Source organism: Ahaetulla prasina, chromosome 18 (genome assembly GCF_028640845.1).
Source record: "Ahaetulla prasina isolate Xishuangbanna chromosome 18, ASM2864084v1, whole genome shotgun sequence".
NCBI lineage: Eukaryota > Metazoa > Chordata > Lepidosauria > Squamata > Colubridae > Ahaetulla > Ahaetulla prasina.
In genome coordinates, this window is record NC_080556.1 from 9,490,879 (window position 1) to 9,513,977 (window position 23,099).

Consider the following 23,099-nt stretch of genomic DNA (forward strand, 5'->3'; position numbering starts at 1 on the left):
ATTCTATTCTATTCCATTATAGCTTCCTGTTTCATACTTATTAGTTCATTTTCCCCCCCATCGTCTGGAATCTCCATTAAGTCTCTGGCCAGGCTGGGGAAGAGAGAAAACTTATGGATTAGCCCGAGGGTTCCTATTAAAATGGAATAGCCTTCAGGCATGTCTCTTGTTCAATTTCCGCAGCTTTAAACTTACAAGCCTCTTCATAATGAGCCAAGAACTCTGCTGGGAAAACAGATATCTAGAAGAAAGAGATCTCAGGAGGCCTTCTTGCAACTCTTTCAGGACGGCGCCAACCTCAAGTTGTTATTCTCAAGTTTCTCCAGCTCGACTTTATTCCTAGAACGTTGAAACTGACACCTAAAGGTCAACCTGGGGGTGCTTAAGCTTTCTTTCAAATTTATTTTTTTCGTCCTTTCCGTCCGGAGGGAAAAAAGATGATGGTGTGCATTTTCCTGACCTGTTGAAGGTCCAAGATGAAGCATCTACCTTCTCAACGTGGTAGATCTCACGATGACACAGTTGTCAGTGTACAAAAATTCATGACTTGGCAGAGACACGGTGACAAGGTCAGCCAATGAATAGGCACAGCAACTAAGTCAGCCTGAAACTGAAACAATATTTGCTGGAGATAGCTAGGAGCCTGGGTGTGGCTTAGCTTAACTTCTGTACTAAAGCTGCAAGCTGTGCTGAGCTCTGAAAGTGAAACTCCTCTCCTCTGCTTGTGTTTTGCTTGTATTTACTGCCACGTTGGAAGACCTGCTTTTGGTATTGTATATTTATTTCATATCAGAGGTGGGTTTCAACAGGTTCTGACCAGTTCTGGAGAACCGGTAGCGGAAATTTTGAGTAGTTTGGAGAACCGGTAAATACCACCTCTGACTGGCCCTGCCCCCATCTATTCTCTGCTTCCCGAGTCCCAGCTGATTGGAAGGAAACGGGAATTTTGCAGTAATCTTTCCCCAGGAGTGGGGAGGGAATGGAGATTTTACAGTATCCTTCCCCTGCCATGCCCACCAAGCCACGCCCACAGAACAGGTAGTAAAAAAATTTGTAACCCAGGTAAAGGTTGAAACCCAGGTAAAGGTTCCCCTCGCACATACGTGCTAGTCGTTGCCGACTCTAGGGGGCAGTGCTCATCTCCGTTTCAAAGCCGAAGAGCCAGCGCTGTCCGAAGACGTCTCCGTGGTCATGTGGCCGGCATGACTCAACACCAAAGGCGCACGGAACGCTGTTCCCTTCCCACCAAAGGTGGTCCCTATTTTTTCTACTTGCATTTTTACGTGCTTTTGAAACTGCTAGGTTGGCAGAAGCTGGGACAAGGAACGGGAGCTCACCCCATTACACGGCAGCAGTAGGGATTCGAACCGTTGAACTGCCGACCTTTCGATCGACAAGTCAACATCCTAGGCCCTGAGCCACCGCGTCCCTCCTCATATATATTATACATATATAACATTACACATAAAGAGAAGTGATTGAATCCTGCTGAATTGTCTGATTGTGTGTGCTGCAACAAACTCTTGACAACAATTAAGCTCAACATCTTAATGAGCTGCCAATCCTCTCCAATCTGGGCGCTCCCAAACATTAGTGTTGGGCGGGTTGCAACGAATGGGCCCTACAACAGTGCCCCCTCCCCAACCTTTTGAGGGACCAGGGATGGGTTCTGCGGAGAGAGGTTTTTTCCCACGGATTGGATGTAGTTTTGTGTATTGCCTGCGTCCCGCAGATGGGGCTTTGCCTGTTTGCACGGCCTGGTTTCTGACATGCTGCAGAACAATGCCGGTCCATGGATCAGGGGTTGGGGACCCTTGCCCCTACAGCCAATCAATTCATTGGCGGCTCAAATGACCAGGCTGTCATGGATCTACCCTGGATCCCTCTCCAGCTGTTAGTTCAGAGGAGGACAGCGAGGAAAGCGCGGAGCTGAGTGTTGGTCAGGATCGGGGCTTGGAGAGTACCAGACTGATGGAGAAGCCTCAGCTAGGTTGATTGGATGAGTGACAGGTTGAGGCCGCCAGGCAGGGGTGAAATGCTCCCGGTTCGGACCAGATCGGCCGATCCGGTAGCGATGGCAGTGGGTGGTACGGAGAACCGGTAGCTAAATTCCCTGGCCCCCCCAGCCCATGCCCAGCCAATTGCCTGTTTGCCCACTTGCCGCTTCTTTTAAAAAATGCTTTTAAAAGATTAAAAAAAAGAAGCTCTGACGATCACAGCTGAGCCGCGGGATCGTCAGAGTCTTTTTTTTTTTAATTTTTAAAAGCATTTTTTTACAACCTGTTCCTCCGAGGGAGGAAAACGAAAGGAGATGACCAGCAGCAAGTGGACAGACCGGATCACAGAGGCCATACAGGTGGAGAAGACGAGGTGAAGGGTCTTGTTGTGCCTCGTCCGCTTTCCCCGCAGCCGGGCCCATCTTATCTGCTTCCGAACGCTGAGGAATGTCCTAGCATGCCTCCCGGCCCCAGCCCTGGCTCCATGCCCAGACAGGCTGAGGAAGAAGAAGCGCCCCCAGCCCTGGCTCCATGCCCAGGCAAATGGAGCAACCAGACCCCTCCCCCTCCCCCACAGCATGTGAGCCTGAGGAAGGTCAATTACCAACAGCTGCAGACTGGAGTGACCCTCGCTTCAGGAGAATTGATAAGCGGGGTCAACAGAAGGAAGGGAGGGGCAGGCCTGGATAAGTGCTGAGTCATGGAGCCACACCCCATGGCCTATATAAAGGATCTGCTTTCTGGCATTCTCTGAGTCAGGCAAAGTCTACTTTATCTTGCTGAAGTCACTTTCTGGTCTCCTGCCTGCCTTGAGAACTTTGCTAGGACTTTGGCAGAGCTGCAGAGGCACGCCTGATTCGGATTTCCCTGACCCGGCCGTCAGCGGAGGAGTGGGACACGACAGGTCTTGTCAAGGCTGACACGCAAGGTGCTTCTTTTCACTCGCAACTTGACAAGCGACAGGAAGAGGAATGGTTATGATTGGAATGGGTGGGAAGCTGGGAGGGAGAAAAGGAATGTACGTAAGCCGTCTGCAGCCTGAGAAAATCTCCCAACCCCAAGGTCAGACTCTGAAGACTTTCCAAAGATGCAGACTGTTTTCCCAAAATGAAATGCTTAAACTGGATTGATGGACAGTGTACACTGGGCAGCTGGGGAAGGAAAAAACGGGTTTTATGTAATGCTGTGCTTCGCACCAAAACTTTAGAACTGTCTTTGCTTCTTCTGCTCCTACTATTAATCGTCTCATAGTTCCCATCACCCATCTCTTTCCACTTATGACTGTATGACTATAACTTGTTGCTGGCAATCCTTATGATTTATATTGATATATTGACCATCAATTGTGTTGTAAATGTTGTACCTTGATGAACGTAACTTTTCTTTTATGTACACTGAGAGCATATGCACCAAGACAAATTCCTTGTGTGTCCAATCACACTTGGCCAATAAAATTCTATTCTATTCTATTCTATGTGGATCTGTCAGTAAAGTTATACCCATGGTAAAATGAAAAATGTCATAGGAATTTCTTTTACTGCAAATGCCAATGAGATGGTTGACGGGTCTAGTTGGGGGTAGATCATCCCGGAAAAGATTTACCTACATGGTCACCAAGACCACCGTACAGATCAGAGGATCAATCACAATGCACCTGATCAGTGCAAAATGGGGAGGTAAACCTTGTGGTCCGCCAGCAACCCGCAGACCTGGCAACGGAGTCGGACAGTGAGGAGGCTGGGGAGGACAATGGGCCAGTCCTGGAGTCAGAGGAAGACTCAGACGAGGGCTCTGCGTCGGAGGCAGAGATGGGGCCAAGGCCATCTGGGAGCGATGCGTGGACTCTGGAGCCTCCAGGGGCAGATAGCAGAGAGGCAGAGGAACAGGAGGAGCCTGTTCCTAGTGCACGCATGAGAAGAGCTGCCAGAAGGCAAGAGCAGCTAAAGCAAAGAGGACGACTTGGGAGTAAGGCCACGAGATGATTGGCCCCTCCCATAAGGCTTAAAAGAGCAGCAACGAGCCATCGGGATCTTTATAGAAAATCAACGTTGATTCCCGTGCTTCTTGTCAGCGTCTCTTGAACTTTGTGGGATTTCTGCCAAGAAAAGCCTTTGACAGGTTGCCAAAGACATCAAAGGTCGGTGATAAGGCCGAGGGACTGGTTATTAAGAATTTTTTTTTCCGAACGAAGCTGAGAATGGATTAATTCTCAGCTGTTTTAATAAAATATGTTTGTTGAGGACTGAATTGTGTTTAGTAATCACTACTTGGGCCTTGGTCACAACAGCACCCATCCTCAACCTTCTCCCTTTCATACACAACATTTAATTGAAATAAAGCAGAGGTGGCAATATGTCCCCCACCCTCCTTTAATTTCTAATTTGGCACGAAACCAGGAAATATATGTGAAAATGTCCACGAATGCTGTATTTTCTTCCTCCCGGCTGAATTAAGAGAAGTAACTTTAAGGAAGGACACGATCGGGATCTGAACTCTGGGACTTCGTCGGTCTTGTCAAAAGGGCCAGTTCTATTTATGAGAATGCTTTAAGATGGAAAGAGGTGGGGGGGGGTGTCTCCTAGGACCCCCCTCAGTTAATTACATCTTTTGGTTTCCTGTTAGGAAATGAATTATTCTTTTCTCGCTGCAGTGGCTGACAGGATCCATCTGGGGGAAAGGGGACGTGTCAAATCAAAATGAGGAACTGATGAAAGAGGGAGAGAAGGAACTCAGAAAAGGCCTTCAGAACCAAGGCTTAAATTCTAACGGAAGAATTATTCTGATTTGAGGGACGCCTTCAAAGGTCTTCTTCTATTAAACGACTTCTAACATTTTATGATTGCCAGTTTGGTTAAGGCACCAGAGTAGAAACCAAGAAGATGATGTTAGTCCTGCTTTGGGCATGAAACCAGCTGAGTGGCCTTGAGCCAGTCACTCACTCTCAGCCCTAGGAAGGACGCAATGGCCAACTACTTCTGAAAAGCCTTCAAGAAAATTCCAGGGACTTATCCACCAGTCTCCGAGAAATGGGCACCATTGAAAGAAGGGGAAGGTATTGAAGTATGAACTGCTTCTTCATTTGTTCATGAATACTGCATTCAGTTTTGGTTGCCACGATGTAAAAAAGATGTGGAGACTCTAAGAAAGAGTGCAGAGAAGAGCAAGAAAGATGATTAGGGGACTGGAGGCTAAAACATATGAAGAACGGTTGCTGGAATTGGGTATGTCTAGTTTAATGAAAAGAAGGACTAGGGGAGACATGATAGCAGTCTTCCAATATCTCAGGGGTTGCCACAAAGAAGAGGGAGTCAAGCTATTCTCCAAAGCACCTGAAGGCAGGACAAGAAGCAATGGGTGGAAACTAATCAAGGAGAGAAGCAACTTAGAACTACGGAGAAATTTCCTGACAGTGAGAACAATTAACCAGTGGAACAACTTGCCCCCAGAAGTTGTGAATTCTCCAACACTGGAAGTTTTTAAGAACAGGTTGGATAACCATTTGTCTGAAGTCGTTTAAGGTTTCCTGCCTGAGCAGTGGGTTGGACTAGAAGACCTCCAAGGTCCCTTCCAACTCTGTTTATTCCATTCCATTCCATTCCATTCCATTCCATTCCATTCCATTCCATTCCATTCTATTCTATTCTATTTGCTATTGTTATCCCACTCTTTTGAAGACAACCAAGTCCACATTCTAGACAAAGAGGACCACTGGTTTGAAAGTGGGGGCAGAGGGGCCATCTACATTAAGATTGAACAGCCCTCTCTCAACAGAGGGGGAGGGTATACGACATCATCTATCTCCTGTTTACAACACAAGTCCTTTCACCCAGAAGATTCCACACGCATTTGCACTTTTCAGGTGATCCTGGGGGGTGGGGGTGGGCACAGATAAATCTCCAATTGATCTCAACGACTTTCATGTCCCACCCCCACTCCGACGAACGAGTCAAGGAAGTCCGTAACAAACTTGGCAACGAAGCCTCTGCAGCTTGCCAAGTTCCTTTGAGATTTATCAGGGCAAGCAGGAGTCCAAGTTGTGACTTCAGCGATAGGGTCCGATATCAGCCAACTAGAGAAGACTTTGCTTGACTCAAGGTTGGAATGCCAAAAGCAGGTCCTTCATATAGGCTGTGGGGTGTGGCTCCATGACTCAGCATTTATCCAGGCCTGCCCCACCTGTCCTTCTGCTGGCGTCGCCTCTCAGATCTCCGGAAGCGAGGGTCCTCCCACATTGAATTGTCTTCAGCTGGATCTGCTGTCAGCATCTGGGAAAGGGAGGGGTCAGAGGGAGTAGGCCCGGGTAATTCCACCACCTGGCTGACTTCCTGCTCTGAAGGCTGAGCCAAAGGAACACACGCTGTATGAGTGAGGTTTATTGGGCTTGTACTTCCACTCCTGGAATCCTCTCCGGGCATGGGGCCAGGGCCAGGGGCTGGAGTCATGACAGGCCGTTCATCTTCATTATCAGACTCGGAGTCTGATAAAAGGCCCGGTTGGAGATGGGAGGGGCCCAGCTGAGGAGAGGACGGAGGACGAGTCACAACAACGACTCTCAGAAAGAATGCTAAAGACTGGATGACTGCAAGGAATATAAACCCTTCCATTCTCCACCGTTCGGTCAAAACTCGTTGAGGTCTCTTGGAGGTTTATCTGTGTCCTCAGGGTCACCTGAGTGGGGCAAATGGGTGTGGAGCCTTCTTGGAACTGCTGAAAGGACTTGTGTTGTAGACTGGAGATAGAGGATGTTGCATCCCTCCCCCTCTGTTGAGCGAGGGCTGTTCAATTTGGACACAAATGGCCTCTTTGACCCCCTCTTTCAAACCCAGCCGTCCTCTCTGTCCAAAACGTGGACTTTGCTGCCTTCAAAAGAGGGACCTTTGTCATTTCAATGCGGATGGACTGCTAAATCTAGTCCTGATGGGTTTGTCCTCCTATGTTGAGCCACGCGTTTACGAAGTGGCTGTTTTGTTTCCCCAAATGGCAAGCTGTCTGTAAGGAGTTATAAAATCCTTCCATTCCCCACCCATCCCGTCAGAGCTGAAGAAAGCTTCTTGGAGGAGAAGCGAAACGTCTTCAAGGAAAAAAACAAAGTCCAGTTTGAAAAATCGCCTTTGGGACAACCACGACCTGGATGGCTTGAGAATCTCCACAGACACTTTGGTGTGGCGTCTATGAAGATCTCGCCACCCCCCCACCCATTTTCCTACTCTTTTTCAAAGGAACACCCCAAAATTTTGTTGTTTGGGTCTGCCCCACATTGGGCTCAAACTGTCATGTCCCACTCCTCCGCTGACGACCGGGTCAGGGAAATCCGAATCAGGCGTGCCTCTGCAGCTCTGCCAAAGTCCTAGCAAAGTTCTCAAGGCAGGCAGGAGACCAGAAAGTGACTTCAGCAAGATATGTTAGACTTTGCCTGACTCAGAGAATGCCAGAAAGCAGATCCTTTATATAGGCCATGGGGTGTGGCTCCATGACTCAGCACTTATCCAGGCCTGCCCCTCCCTTCCTTCTGTCGCCGCCACCTATCAATTCTCCTGAAGCGAGGGTCACTCCAGTCTGCAGCTGTTGGTAATTGACCTTCCTCAGGCTCATATGCTGTGGGGGAGGGGGAGGGGTCTAGTTGCTCCGTTTGCCTGGGCATGGAGCCAGAGCTGAGGGCTGGAGGTACTTCTTCCTCCTCGGCCTGTCTGGGCATGGAGCCAGGGCTGGGGCCGGGAGGCATACTAGGACATTCCTCAGCGTTCGGAAGCAGATAAGAAGGCCCCGGCTGCGGTGAAAGCGGGCGAGACACAACACAAACAGGGAGCTTCTCTTAAGACTCAACTGGGCAGAGTGGAGCTAAGAAAGGGGAAAATGGGCGAGATAATTGACACCCAATTGGGCACACTGTACCCAGCCGTCTACAAAACCTGGCCAGACAAAATGTGCCATAACTCGTAACTACCCCAGCAGTAAAGATTTCAAAGAGAAGAGAAAGTCCCTGGCACTTTTCTACATACCTAAGTTGTTATCTATCATTATATGTATTTTTTCCTTCTCTCCTTCTCTCTCTCTCTCCCTCTGCTTCTTTTAAAAAATGTCTACTTCCTTAGCTTTTGTGACACATTATTTCTCTTGATGTATTCCTCTTTTTTTTTTTTTAGTGGCAATAGTTTTTCTCCGATGCTTGCATTTTTTTCCGCAGACTTTTTCCCCTCTGCATTCCCACCCATTTCCAAGATAATATTATTTTTTTTTGCCCTGCAAAAACCCGCACACACACACACACACACACAAACACACACGTGCACACGGTGGGTTTTAAAATATCGGCTGGAAAATGCAAAATATGAAGAGGAGATGGTTGCCTGCCTATTCTTCTTTCTCCCTCATGCATACCCACAAATCATACCTCCACCGAAAAGGGATACCCAGAATGGTCTGTTGGATCTGAATAGCCCCGAAATGCTACAGGAAGCAGAGCCGGTGGCAATTCTTACACAAAGCTGAAAACCCACACAAGATTAAACCCTCTCTCCCTTTCAGCCCAGCAGCAATTAGCAATCTTGTAAAACTCTTCCTGCCGTAAACATTTAGTGCCTAACACGGGGAAAAAAAATATCGCAGGATTGTCGTCCTCCTTGAATTTCACGGCCCTTTGCCTCCCCCCCCACCCGCGCTTAATTATTATTTTTAAAACTGCCTCTGGTACAGAGGGGCTGCGGCCTATGACAAGCCGGAGCTGGCAGGGGATTCGTTAAGTTTTAAAGATACCAACTGCCTCCCCCCCTTCTTTTTTTTTGTTCATTTGGTTTTAAAGATACAATTCCGTCAGCCCAGTTTATCTGCAACAAGAGGGAAATTCGCGCCGACCGTCTGTTTTCCTAAAAGGTAAAGGTTCCCCTCGCACATATGTGCTCGTCGTTCCTGACTCTAGGGGGCGGCGCTCATCTCCATTTCAAAGCCGAAGAGCCACAGTGCTGTCCAAAGACGTCTCCATGGTCAGGTGGCCGGCATGACTCAACGCCAAAGGCGCACGGAACGCTGTTACCTTCCTACCAAAGATGGTCCCTATTTTTTCTCTTTGCATTTTTTTACCTGCTTTCGAACTGCTAGGTTGGCAGAAGCTGGGACAAGTCACGGGAACTCACCCCTTTACGCGGCACTAGGGATTCGAACCGCTGAACTGCCGACTTTTCCATCGACACGCTCAGCATCTTAAGCCACTGAGCCACTGCGTCCTGTTTTCCTACGGAAGTTTTTTTAACACATCCAGTTTGGGATTTTCTGTAAGTTTCTCTACTCCTCGGAGTGTACCACCTAACCTGGGTGAGTTGGGTTTTGAGAGAAAAACAGAGTTGGAGGTCTTCTAGTCCAACCCCCACCCCCCCGCTCAAGCAGGAGACCCTATGCCATTCTGGAACAATGGATGTCCAATCTCTTCTTGAAAGCCTCCAGTATTGGAATGCCCGCATGGATGTAATGGATGGTAGGTGGTCTGTAGGGAATAAGGGGAATTAACTAGGCTTGCTTTGGCCGAGGGAAACCCAGAGTTGCTTTCTCTTCTTCTGTGCCAACCGTGGTTTATTCAGTAAAGTTTTATACTCCTAATAAAATCAGGTCCCGGAAGTTTGTTTTTCTGCATTCGCCAACTAGACAGGTAGAGTCAGTCAATCACAGACCAGAAACTCGGTGGTTCTTGGGGGAAGCTGAAACTAGATTCGGACGGTTCACCGGATCAAGGGAGGTTCCAAGAAGTTCTCTAACCCGCTCAAAGTTTCCGCAATGCAGAACAGCCGATGACGAACAAATCCCAGTTCCCACCTGAGCTCATCTGTCAACATCAGGTACCACGACGCTGCCGGTAAACAAGAGCTCCAACAGCTGCTCGACTTTGATGGTTGGCACGACTCACCTCCACTGCGACAATCTTGCTGTAAGGACGGGGTGTGTGTGGGTGTGGGTGTCTCAGCCTCAACCCCCACCTACCCTCCAACCAGCTCCCGGGAGCACCAAAGTCAAGACTGACAGAGAGAACGGACGTCAAGTTTTCTCCAGCACGGCCACAGACACCATGCTCATTTTTAATTACTGTATTTTTTCAGACTATAAGTCGCTCCGGAATATAAGGTGCACCAAGATTTCGAAGGGGGAAAGAAGAAGGGCAAAAAAAAAAAAAGATTTTTGCCCTCCCCGGCCCCCAGGAGCACTCTGCAGGCCTCCCAAACCCTCTGAATGTACCGTTTTTGTGAAAAATGGGATGTGCTCAGGGTTTGGGAGGCCTGCGGAGTGCTCCTGGGGGCAGGGGTGCGTTCTACTTATTACTTTACTACCAGTTCGCAATGGGATCACGCAACGGGATTGCATGCACAGGTCGCCTCTGACGACATCTGGGTCAGTGGGTGGAGCCTCCCGCCGGTTTTACTACCAGTTCTATAGAACCGGTCTGAACCGGGGGGGGGGGCGGGGCAATCCACCACTGTACGGGGGGCTGGGGAGGGCAAAAAAGCCCCTGTTTTTGCGTAGCTTTCCAAACTCTGCATGTGTCCCATTTTTTTGCCCTCCCCTGCCCCCAGGAGCACTCTGCAGGCCTCCCAAACCCTCTGCGCGCCCTGTTCTTGTGAAAAACGGGCCCCTTTTTGGCTTCCCAAACCCCTCACGCATCCCTTTTTTTTTGCCCTCCCCTGCCCCCAGGAGCACTCTGCAGGCATCCCAAACCCTCTGCACGCCCTGTTTTTGCGAAAAACGGGCCCGTTTTTGGCTTCCCAAACCCCTCACGCATCCCTTTTTTTTTGCCCTCCCCAGCCCCCAGGAGCACTCTGCAGGCCTCCCAAACCCTCTGCATGCTCCGTTTTTGCAAAAAAAACAAGTCTGTTTTTAGCAAAAATGGGATCCACGGGACGGGGTTTCAGGAGGCAAAAAATGGCTGCATTCAGTGTATAAGACGCACCAACATTTCCACCCCCCCTTTTTTTTTTGGGTGATGGGGGGAAGTGCATCTTATACTCCAAAAAGAATGGGATGATTATTATTTGGGAAGCGGGGCCACCCTATGCCGCGAAGCCCTGCTGGTTTGGAGGGAGCAGCTGTTCTGTCCCCCTCGCCTCAGTCCGAGCGATGACTTAATTAGCTGGCACTATCAGCTCTGGCAGCAAACTAGCGAGCGTCTGTCAAGTGACTCTGTTATCTCCCTTGATGCCGATGAGTCAACAAACAGTACTTCAGCTCTAGTCAAGCAGTTGATTTGCCTGCTACGAAGAGGCATAGCAGCCCTTGCTGCTTTTATATCCTGTAGGGTGTGGCTCCATAACTCAGCACTTCCTAGGCCTGCCCCACCCCTGCTTCTGTTGCTCCCTCCTCTCCTGCCTACGAAACCTAGGGTCCAGCCAGGCTTGATTGCCATCAGCCGGGTCTGGAGGCGTGGCCTGGGGAGGAAAGAGTCAGGGGATGGAGGCCTCGTTATCTCCTCCACCTGGCCTGCCTTTGGCTCCTGGAGCTGAGCCAGGGAAGCCGGTGCTCCCGAGGTAAGTCCTGATGGCCCTTCCCCCTCACTTTCCAAGTCACTTTCTGGCAGCGGGCCCGGCTCGGGGGGGGGGGCGCAGACACAACAGCAGCAAAACCCCTGGTCTTTGGTCAAACACCCCGTTTTGTGCAGCATAAAAAAAAAAAAAGAGCGCAGATCTATTTTAAAACAGGAATCACAAAGGGAGCATCGTGGAAGGCGGGAGGAAAAAAAATGATACAACAAACAACTCAATATGTATGCGTCCGGCAGTCCGCCAGCCGGCTGGCCCTCTGGGTCTAAATTATTTTTTAAAAAATAAGGAAGAAAGAAGCTTCCGCGGTGTGAATGTTCGTAACAGAGGGTCTGCAGGCCAGCGGTGAGTTATTGAGTGATTCAGTCTAAGAAATGCAGGAGGGTTGTGGGTGTTGTTGTTGTTGTTTTTTTGAGTAGACTGGGGGCAAAATACTTCCTTCCCCTGTTTTCACTCCTGTTCTAAAATTCATGGAGGGAGGGAAGTCAGAGAGTAAAAGCGGCGTCCGGATCACCTCCTGGCATAACAATCCAGACAAGCTCTTATAGGTAAGGGGCTACACTTGAAAAGATATTGTGATGCATTATACAGGAACCAGGTTTAGAGGGAAGGGGGTGGGGAGGGGGAGGACAACAACAACAGGGAGAGGCAAAACAATCTGGGGTGATATCAAGAAAGGATCAGTAGGATTTATCAGCAGGTGTGGATGAAAAAGTCTATCTAAAGAAATCTGGGTGGGTTTCTTTTTCCTTCCTTCCTTCCTTCCTTCCTTCCTTCCTTCCTTCCTTCCTTTCTTTCTTTCTTTCTTTCTTTCTTTCTTTCTTTCTTTCTTCCTTCCTTCCTTCCTTCCTTCCTTCCTTCCTTCCTTCCCTCCCTCCCTCCCTCCCTCCCTTCTTTCTTTCTTTCTTTCTTTCTTTCTTTCTTTCTTTCTTTCTTTCTTTCTTTCTGACGTTGCATTACCGAGTTAAGTAACGTTATCAGCACTGATGATGTTACCTAGTTGGGTAATGAAACATCTGCAAGAAAGCCACCAAGCTCAGAGAGCACCAAGGACCCCCTTATTTCAACCCCGAGCTATAAATATTCTCCTCTATCGGTAGCCCCCAACAATCTGGGTCCTCATTTGACCCACCTGGGAAGGATGGAAGGCTGAGTCAACTTTGAGCCTGGTGAGATTCGAACTGCCAAATTGCAGGCAGCCGGCAGCCAGCAGAAGTAGCTTGCAGGCCTGCACTCTAACCACTGCGCCACCGAGGCTCATACAAAGAAGTCCATGTGTTTTGTTGCTTTTAAAACTGTAAGACGCCATGAATCTCTTCAAAACAAGGTGGGTGGTAAGTGAACCTAATAGCAATAGCACTCAGACTTATATACTGCTTCACAGTCCTTCATAGCTCTCTCTAAGCGGTTTACAGAGTCAGCCTCTTGCCCCCCAACAATCTGGGTCCTCCTTTTATCGACCTCGGAAGGATGGAAGGCTGAGTCAACCTTGAGCCAGTCGGTCAGGATCGAACTACATGCAGTGGGCAGAGTTAGCCTGCAATACTGCATTCTAACCACAGGGAGGGAGGGAGGGAGGGAGGGAGGGAAGGAAGGAAGGAAGGAAGGAAGGAGAAAGAATAAGAAAGAAAGAAGAAAGAAAGAGAGGAAGGAAGGAAGGAAAGAAAAAGAAAGAAAGAAAGAAAGAAAGAAAGAAAGAAAGAAAGAAAGAAAGAAAGAAAACATTGAGCTAGGAATCAAGGATGAGAGGCTGGAATGGAGGGATAAGAGGGAGGGAGGGAGGGAGAAATGAAGGAAGGAGAAAGAATAAAGAAAGAAGTAATAAAGAGAGGAAGGAAGGAAAGAAAGAAAGAAACAAAAACATTGAGCAAGGAATCAAGGCTGAGAGGCTGGAATGGAGGGATAAGAGGGAGGGAGGGGAGAAGGAAGAAAGGAGAAAGAATAAGAAAGAAAGAAAAAAGGAAGGAAAGAAAGAGAAAAAAAGAAAGAAAACATTGAGCAAAGAATCAAGGATGAGAGGCAGGAATGGAGGGATGGGAGGGAGGGAGGGAGGGAGGGAAGGAAGGAAGGAAGGAAGAAGGAAGGGGAAACCAAGTGTGGAGGTGCAGAGTTTAGAAAACAGGAGTCCCAGAGAGTAGAAATTGGGGGGCAGCTGAACGGAGAGCTCCAATTACAGCCAAGTGGGAGAGTCATCTCATCCCCCCCCAAATGATGGAACTGGATAATTTTCTTGGGGCGATGAGCTTAAGCAGGATGAAGAAAAATCAGTAAGAAGAAATGAGAGAGAGAGAGAGAGAAAATAAGGCAAAAGGAACAAAAAAGAGGAATATTTTGGGGTGTGGCGGGGAAATGGGGACTGCATGAATTCCCACCAAATCACAGCAGTCGATTAAAGGGGAAGATGGTTATTACTTACACATCACGTTGAGAAAGATGTTGCCCGAGGCTAGGACCACTTTCTCACGCGTCGCCCGATCGTAAATCCCCACGTGACATTCATACGGTCCGTTGTCCGAAATTCGGACTTCGGGAAGCCTGGAATGACAAGGAGAGAGAGAGACGGAGAAATGAAGGACACGGTGAGGCATTTAAAATTACATCGGTAGAACATGACGCCGATTTTCCTAACCCATTATTGTCCTCGGCGTCAGACCGTTCATTTAGTGAAGTTACAGCGGCACTGGGGGAAAAAAAAAAAGCAAATTTACGACCAGTCCTCCCACTTACGACTGTGGCGGCATCGCCCATGGTCACATCAGTGGCGGGTTGCCCCCGGTTCGGACCGGTTCGCTAGAACCGGTAGTAAAACCAGCGGGAGGCTCCGCCCACTGACCCTGACGTCATCGGGAAGCTTTGGTGCATGCGGCCCTGTTGCGAACTGGTAGTAAAGGTAAGGAGAAGGTAAGTAGAGCCCACCCCTGGGTCACATGATCAAAATCCAGGTGCTTGTCCATTGACTCGGATTTACGACGGTTGCAGCGTCCCAGGGTCACCATCTGTGACCTTCCCAGATGGCTTCTGATGAGCGCAGTCAAGTGGGGAAGCCAGATTCGCTTAAAAAACCGCACGGTTCACTTAACAACCGCAGTGATTTGTTTAACAACCACGGAACAAAAGTGTTGGTTTCAAAGTTCTTTTACTAGCATAGGTAAACTGGCAGAGTTGGATGAAAACTGAAACTGGGGATTCCGGTTCGTCCCTCAGTAATACAATCCCCAAAATCTCCCCGCTTATGACCCCTCTGCCGGTCACACGCTCCAATCCTCAACCGTCCCATGTTGAAGCATCACTCCAGCCACTCCTTCTCCAGATGCGAACCCAGCCTGCCCTTGACCGGCAGAAAAATGTTATTATGTCTAATCATCCCTTGCACCACCAGCCTCCTCCTCTCCTTTTCCACAGAGGAGAATTGTGGCAGCTGTTCTGTCTGCGCCCCCCGAGCCGGGCCTCCTGCCAGAAAGTGACTTGGAAAGTGAGGGGGAAGGGCCGTTAGGACTTACCTCGGGAGCACCGGCTTCCCTGGCTCAGCTCCAGGAGCCAGAGGCAGGCCAGGTGGAAGAGATAACGAGGCCTCCGTCCCCTGACTCTTCCCCCCCCAGGCCACGCCTTCAGACCCAGCTGATGGCAATCAGGCCTGGCTGGACCCTAGGTTTTGTAGGCAGGAGAGGCGGGAACAACAGAAGCAGGGGTGGGGCAGGCCTAGGAAGTGCTGAGTCATGGAGCCACACCCCACAGGATATAAAGGCAGCCAGAGCTGCTGTGTCTCTTCGTAGCAGGCAAATCAACTGATTAACTAAGAGCTGAAATTTGTTCCTGGCTGACTCATCGGCATCGAGGGAGATAACAGAGACACTTGGCAGACACTCGCTATTTTGCTGCCAGAGCTGATAGTGCCGGCTAATTAAGCCATCACTCGGAGGCGAAGGAGGACAGAACAGCACCGCATGGAAGCCTTCGGCCTAGTAGGGCTTCCAACGCTGACAAAAAAGACGTAAAATCGAGACGGACTTGCTTAACCAATTGCCTTGTTCAGGAGTTGAAAGAACTGTAAACAGACTGGGCTGTTCCTGCACAAATCCAGAGCAGTGTTTCTGCAGGGGCTTCGGGAGAACCTCTAGCTAAAATTCTGCGCAGTTTGGAGAATCCCCAAATCCCACTCCTGGCTGGCTCTGCTCTCCCCGCCCCTCTGCTCCCAGGAGTCCCCATGCGGCCCATTTTGAATGCAGGTAAGTGCAGGGCACACACAGAGGCTCGGGGAAGGCGAAAAACGGCCCTACCGGAAGACCGGGAAGGCCGGAAATGGGCCCGTTTCCAGGCTCCAGAGCCTGGGGGAAGCCGTTTTCACTCTCCCAGAGGCTCAAGGAAAGCCTCCAGAGCCCGGGGAGGGCAAAAACATCCCCCCCCCACACCGTGGTGCAGGAGACTGACTAGGCCACACCCACCATAGCCACGGCCACCCAGCAACCGGGGAGAAAACCAACCCCTTGCTAAAAAATTTTTTTTGAAGCCCACCCCTGCATAAATCCAAATTTTGCTTCAATGCCCGGGGCCTAAAAGGATTCTCGCTTTTAATTCCAGACAGTCGATTCAACCTAAGCAAGCCTTCAGATTGATTCTTTTCGCTCCGAACAACGTGCAGGGATTTTTTTATTTTCTTTTTTTTCCTCAACTCCCACGTCGAAAAAAGGAGAGCCTGCATCGTTCGCGAGACGATATTGGAAATGCGATTCTTTTTTTTTTTTTTTTACTTCCAGAAAACGTGGAGAAAGAATATTGATCCTCGTGCAAAACCTTGGAACTAGCGTGGTTTTCTGAATGGAAGGGGGAAGGAGGGGGTGAAGACGGGCCAAAGAGCTGAGGATAAAAAGAAAAAAAAAATCTTTTTGTGCACACTGGATTAAATTAAGTGTCGGGAGCATCTCTCTTCAGCTCTGTTGCTGGCCCTTGACATTTTTCGAAGGGGCTGTGAAATTCATCTACTGACACAACTGCAAATTTAACACCACCAAAAAAAATATATATATAAAAATCTCAGGTCTCAGAGAAGAAGGGGGAGGCAGTTGGGTATGGAAAAGGACGCTGGGGAGAAGAAAGCAAAAGAAAATCAAAGCGATTTCACCGTGCTTGCAAAACCCAATCTGGAAGAGGAACTTCAAAATGAATCTCCAAGGAGGACGAGAAAGAAAAAGGAAGCAAGGTAGGAAGAGGAGGGAGGGAAGGAGGAAAGGAAGGAAGGAAGGAGAAAAAAGAAGAAAGAAAGAGAGGAAGGAAGGAAGGAAGAAAAGAAAGAAGGAAGGAAGGAAAGAAAGAAAGAAAGAGAAAATGTTGAGCTAGGAATCAAGGATGAGAGGCTGGAATGGAGGGATAAGAGGGACAGGGAGGGAGGGAGGAAGAAAGAATAAGAAAAAAAAGAAACAAAGAGAGGAAGGAAGGAAGAAAAGAGAAAGAAAAAAAGAAAGAGAGAGAGAGAAAGAAAACATTGAGTAAAGAATCAAGGATGAGAGGCAGGAATGGAGGGATAAGAGGGAGGGAGGGAAGGAGGAAGGAAGGAGAAAGAATAAGAAAGAAAAAAGAAACAAAGAGAGGAAGGAAGGAAAGAGAAAGGAAGAAAGGAAGAGAGAGAGAGAGAAAACATTGAGTAAGGAATCAAGCATGAGATGCAGGAATGGAGGGATAAGTGGGAGGGGCAGAGGGAGGGAGGGAAGGAAGGAAGGAAGAAAAGAAGGAAGGAAGGAAGAGAGAGAGAAAGAGAAAGAACGAAAGAACGAAAGAAAGAAAGAAAGAAAAAGAAAGAAAGAAAACATTGAGCTAGGAATCAAGGATGAGAGGCTGAAATGGAGGGATAAGAGGGATGGAGGGAGGAAGGAAGGAGAAAGAATAAGAAAGAAAAAAGAAACAAAGAGAGGAAGGAAGGAAAGAGAAAGAAAGAAAGAGAGAGAGAGAGAAAGAAAGAGTGAGCAAGAGAGAAAACATTGAGTAAGGAATCAAGGATGAGAGGCAGGAATGGAGAGATAAGAGGGAGAGAGGGAGAGAGGAGAGAGGAGGAGGAAGGAAGGAAGGAAGGAAGGAAGGAAGGAAGGAAGGAAGGAAGGAAGGAAGGAAGGAGAATCCAAGTGTGGAGGGCTTGCTGTGCAGAATTAAGAAAACAGGAACCCCAGAGAGGAGAAATTGGGGGGCAGCTGAACGGAGAGCTCCAATTACAGCCAGGTGGGAGGGTCATCTCATCCCCCCCCCAAATGACGAAATTGGGTGATTTTTCTTGGGGTGATGAGCTTAAGCAGGATGAAGTAAAATCAGTAAGAAGAAATGAGGGGGAAAAATAAAGAAATAATGTGAAAGAAGCAAACAGGAGGAACAATTTTTTTGGGGGTGGGGGAAACAGGGACTAGAAACTTGAGCTCCAAACAAGTGAGACCCCATGGGTCTCCAAACCACGATGTGCTTTCCCACCTTGGGCGACAAGGCCCATGTAGAGTCCTTCCGTGCTCAGGCGCAATCTTGGCCCCGCCAGAAGATGTTGTGACCCTACTACCCAAGTAGGTAGTAATAAACTCAGTCTGTGAAAAAAACAAACAAACTTTATTCGAACAGTTGGGAATTACTTCATTCCCAGCGTTGTTCAACTCAGAGTAAAACCAATGCCTCCCAACACAAGTTCCTCAGTTATCTCGCAAACCTTGGTCCAATTAGGCAAACTGCCAAAGGCCCTTCCTGGCAAACGTCCAGAAGCCACGTATATGAAGCAGAAGACGAAGCAGAAGACAAAGCAGAAGACACAGCTACAACATTGTTTTCTGGCAAAGCTGAAACACCGTTGCTGGTCTGTTTTAAGCCTTATGGGAGGGGCCAATCATCTCTTGGCCTTACTCCCGAGTCGTCCTCTCTGCTTGAGCTGCTCTTGCCTTCTGGCAGCTCTTCTCATGCATGCATGAGGAACAGGCTCCTCCTGTTCCTCTGCCTCACTACTATCAGCCTCTGGAGGCTCCGGAGTCCGCACCTCACTCCCCGATGGTCCTGGCCCCACCTCAGCCTCATCGCTGTCCAACTCCGTGGCCAGCTCCATAGGCTGCTGACAGACCACAACAGCCGAAGAAGCATCGGAGGAAGAGGGAAGCCGACAGGTAAATTAAATCCTTGCGGGACAGAGACCATAAATTCCCTCAATCTGTTTAATCTCCCTTTAATTGATCCGACGTCTGATGAAGCGGAAAGAAGGGGGCCAGGAGAGCGGGTCTCGGAAATTAACTCTCACAAGGCTAATCTTTTTTAAAACATACAAGCTCAGGAGTTAAATCTTGGTTTGCAGGGGGACGGACAGACGGGGAAAGAGAATTAGCTGCCTCGGGCAAGCATCCAGGTAATCAAAACAGTTAAGCAGACGGGTTAACTTGGGACGGAGATGGGAAAATTTACCTGTCTGCCTTCGCTGATCAATCAAGGGAACGAAAGACGGGAGAAGGAAGGTAAGAATCGAGCCAAGAACTGCAAAGAGTACGGATCTGACAGATAATCCTCGATTTATGATCATTATGAGCTTGCGGTGGTGCCATGGTTAAGAGTGCAGTCCTGCAGGCTCTTTCTGCTGACTGCCGGCTGACTGCAATTTGGCAGTAAGTATCTCACCAGGCTCAAGGTTGACTCAGCCTTCCGTCCTTCCAAGGTGGGTAAAATGAGAACCTAGATTGTTGGGGGCAAGAGGCTGACTCTGTATACCGCTTAGAGAGGGCTGTAAAAGCAACTGTGAAGCAGTATATAAGTCTAAGCGCTATTGCTATCTCCCTCCCTCCCTCCCTCCCTCCCTTCCTTCCCTTCACAGTGGTTAGAATGCAGTATTGCAGGCTAACTCTGCACCCAGTCAGGAGTTCGATCCTGACTGGCTCAAGGTTGGCTCAGCCTTCCATCCTTCCGAGGTGGGTCAAATGAGGACCCAGATTGTTGGGGCAAGAGGCTGACTCTGTAAGAGAGGGTCTGTAAAAGCACTGTGAAGCAGTATATAAGTGCTATTGCTATCTATCTATCTATCTATCTATCTATCTATCTATCTATCTATCTATCTATCTATCTATCTATCTACCTACCTACCTACCTACCTACCTTCTTTCCTTCTTTTTCATTCTTCTCTCATTGCCTTCCTTCCTTCCTTCCTTCCTTCCTTCCTTCCTTCCTTTCCATTCCATCCTTCTCTCATTGTCTTCCTTATTCCTTCCTTCCTTCCTTCCTTCCTTCCTCCCTCCCTCCCTCCCTCCCTCCCTCCCTCCGTCCCTCCCTCTCATTCACCCATCCACCCATCTTCCTTCGTTCCTTTCATTCATCCACCCACCCACCCACCCATCTTCCTTCCTTCTTCTCTCCCTCCTTCCCTAGGGACCAAGTCCACCTTTGTGATCCAAGATGTGGACCCAACAAGGAGAAATGGGGGACTCTTGAGGGTCTTAAACCAACATGGGTGTGGGGGGAGGGTTGGAGATATGGGCAATGAACCATCCGAGGAAAGTGGACAGATATCCTAGAAGGATTCTGGATACCCGACGTGTCTTCTATCTCTTCAGCAATGCCTTCAAAGAAACCCAATTCAACTGTTAGGGCCACGGAGAGCCAAGAATAGGTGACTGTCCACATGGTTTGAATTAAGGAGGACGCCCTTGGTCCTTCAGAAGGAAGTGGGCCCTTCAGAGAACTTGTCCCAGAAGGAAGCGGGTCCTTCGGAGAACCTGTCCCAGAAGGAAGCGGGGGCCTTCAGAGATCCTGTCCCAGAAGGAAGCGGGGGCCTTCAGAGATCCTGTCCCAGAAGGAAGCGGAGTCCTTCAGAGAACCTGTCCCAGAAGGAAGCGGAGTCCTTCAGAGAACCTGTCACAGAAGGAAGCGGAGTCCTTCAGAGAACCTGTCACAGAAGGAAGCGGGGTCTTTCAGAGAACCTGTCACAGAAGGAAGTGGGTCTTTCAGAGATCCTGTCACAGAAGGAAGCGGGGCCCTTCAGAGAACCTGTCACAGAAGGAAGTGGGTCTTTCAGAGATCCTGTCACAGAAGGAAGTGGGTCTTTCAGAGAACCTGTCACAGAAGGAAGCGGGGCCCTTCAGAGAACCTGTCACAGAAGGAAGTGGGGTCTTTCAGAGAACCCGTCACAGAAGGAAGCGGGGCCCTTCAGAGAACCTGTCACAGAAGGAAGTGGGTCTTTCAGAGAACCTGTCACAGAAGGAAGCGGAGTCCTTCAGAGAACCTGTCACAAAAGGAAGTGGGGCCCTTCAGAGAACCTGTCACAGAAGGAAGTGGGGCCCTTCAGAGAACCTGTCCCAGAAGGAAGCGGGGTCTTTCAGAGAACCTGTCCCAGAAGGAAGTGGGGCCCTTCAGAGAACCTGTCCCAGAAGGAAGTGGGGCCCTTCAGAGATCCTGTCCCAGAAGGAAGTGGGGTCTTTCAGAGAACCTGTCACAGAAGGAAACGGGTCTTTCAGAGAACCTGTCACAGAAGGAAGCGGGGTCTTTCAGAGATCCTGTCACAGAAGGAAGTGGGGCCTTCAGAGAACCTGTCACAGAAGGAAGTGGGTCTTTCAGAGAACCTGTCACAGAAGGAAGCGGGGCCCTTCAGAGAACCTGTCACAGAAGGAAGTGGGGTCTTTCAGAGAACCCGTCACAGAAGGAAGCGGGGCCCTTCAGAGAACCTGTCACAGAAGGAAGTGGGTCTTTCAGAGAACCTGTCACAGAAGGAAGCGGAGTCCTTCAGAGAACCTGTCACAAAAGGAAGTGGGGCCCTTCAGAGAACCTGTCACAGAAGGAAGTGGGGCCCTTCAGAGAACCTGTCCCAGAAGGAAGCGGGGTCTTTCAGAGAACCTGTCCCAGAAGGAAGTGGGGCCCTTCAGAGAACCTGTCCCAGAAGGAAGTGGGGCCCTTCAGAGATCCTGTCCCAGAAGGAAGTGGGGTCTTTCAGAGAACCTGTCACAGAAGGAAACGGGGTCTTTCAGAGAACCTGTCACAGAAGGAAGCGGGGTCTTTCAGAGATCCTGTCACAGAAGGAAGTGGGGCCCTTCAGAGAACCTGTCACAGAAGGAAGTGGGGCCCTTCAGAGAACCTGTCACAGAAGGAAGCGGGGCCCTTCAGAGAACCTGTCACAGAAGGAAGTAGGGCCCTTCAGAGAACCTGTCACAGAAGGAAGTGGGGCCCTTCAGAGAACCTGTCACAGAAGGAAGCGGGGTCTTTCAGAGATCCTGTCCCAGAAGGAAGCGGGGCCGTTGAGGGGAAAGGAGGTCCTTGGTTCACAACCAAGCTCAGAGAGCATCAAGGAACCCCCCAAAAATTCAACCCTGAGCTACAACAATTCTCTTCTCTAGAAGGTCGCTGAAGTCAAAGTTTCTTAGAAGCCCAAACGAAGTCGCCAAGGAGACCGTGTCCAGATGTTTCGGGGAGGGACGCGAGCTGGCCCTGACAACCTCATCCCAAGAACCTCTCGGACCTTCATATGACATTATCCCTCGGGCAGCCGCTCTTCCTTAAACTGGATTAAAGAGGGAAGCCTCTCCCCCTCTCTCTCCCCACCTCCCCGCTCCTGGGAATTGACCGCCATCGATCTGCCTCCTGGTTAGTCAGTATTCAGATAACGGCGACGAAGGGAGGAGGGAAGATCAGAACAGAGCTTCTTTCTCACCAGCGATGGGGCTTAGGGATCAATAAACTATTAATAAACTGTAGAAGGTTTTAAGGAGAGATCTGTGCGTAAGGCTATTTAGCAGCTGGAGTTTACCAACACTGACAGCTCCTCAGAAGGGTAAGTAATTGCATTATTGCAAGGACGGGTGGGGGAAGCATACGGAGGAGAAAGCGAGAGGCGGGAAGACGGTCTCTCTCCCATCAAGAGGAGGAGGAGGAGGAGGAGGAGGAGGAGGAGGAGGAGGAGGAGGAGGAGGAGGAGGAGGAGGAGGAGCATTGGAGTCCAAAGGTTAAGGCTCCAGGGCCTCCGTCTGTCTAAAAAATGCAGGTGATGCTTTTCCAAACAAGGGCTGATCAGAGTTCTCTTTAGCAGGATTTATTGAGAAGAAAGTGACAAGGTGACAGGGGCTCCACCATGTCAACTATCTCTGATTGAGCATCGATATCTCCTCTTGTACACTAGGGAGAAGACAGACCTTCCTTCCTTCCTTCCTTCCTTCCTTTTCATCCATCCACTAATCTATCCATCCCATCTCTCCTTCCTTCCTTCCTTCCTTCCTTTCATCCATCCACTAATCTATCCATCCTTCCTTCCTTCCTTCCTTCCTTCCTTCCTTCCTTCCTTCCTTCCTTCCTTCCTTCCTTTCTTCCTTCCTTCCTTCCTTCCATCCTTCCTTCCCATCCATCCGTTTATCAATCTGATCTCTCACTCACTCCTTCCTTCCTTCCTATACATTCCTCCATATACCACCTCTCTTCCTCCCACCCGCCTCCCTCCCATCTTTCTTCCATCCTCCCTCCCAATCTTCCTTCCTTCCCTCTCCCCCACTCTCCCTATTCCTTCCTTCCTCCCTGCCATCTTCCTTCCTTTCTGTCTCCCATATTCCTTACTTCCTTCTTTCCTCCCATATTCTTCCCTCCCTCCCTCATTGTCTTCCTTATTTGTCTT

General features: G+C 49.3%; 1 protein-coding gene across 1 annotated transcript in view; it reads right to left on the reverse strand.

Moving 5' to 3' along the window:
• Positions 1-23,099, reverse strand: part of IGSF21 (immunoglobin superfamily member 21) — a 255,270-nt gene that overhangs the window by 58,418 nt on the left and 173,753 nt on the right. The window contains exon 4 of the mRNA XM_058161397.1: positions 13,929-14,047. Within this exon, the coding sequence (XP_058017380.1) occupies positions 13,929-14,047 (119 nt within the window). The remainder of the gene's footprint in view (positions 1-13,928; positions 14,048-23,099) is intronic.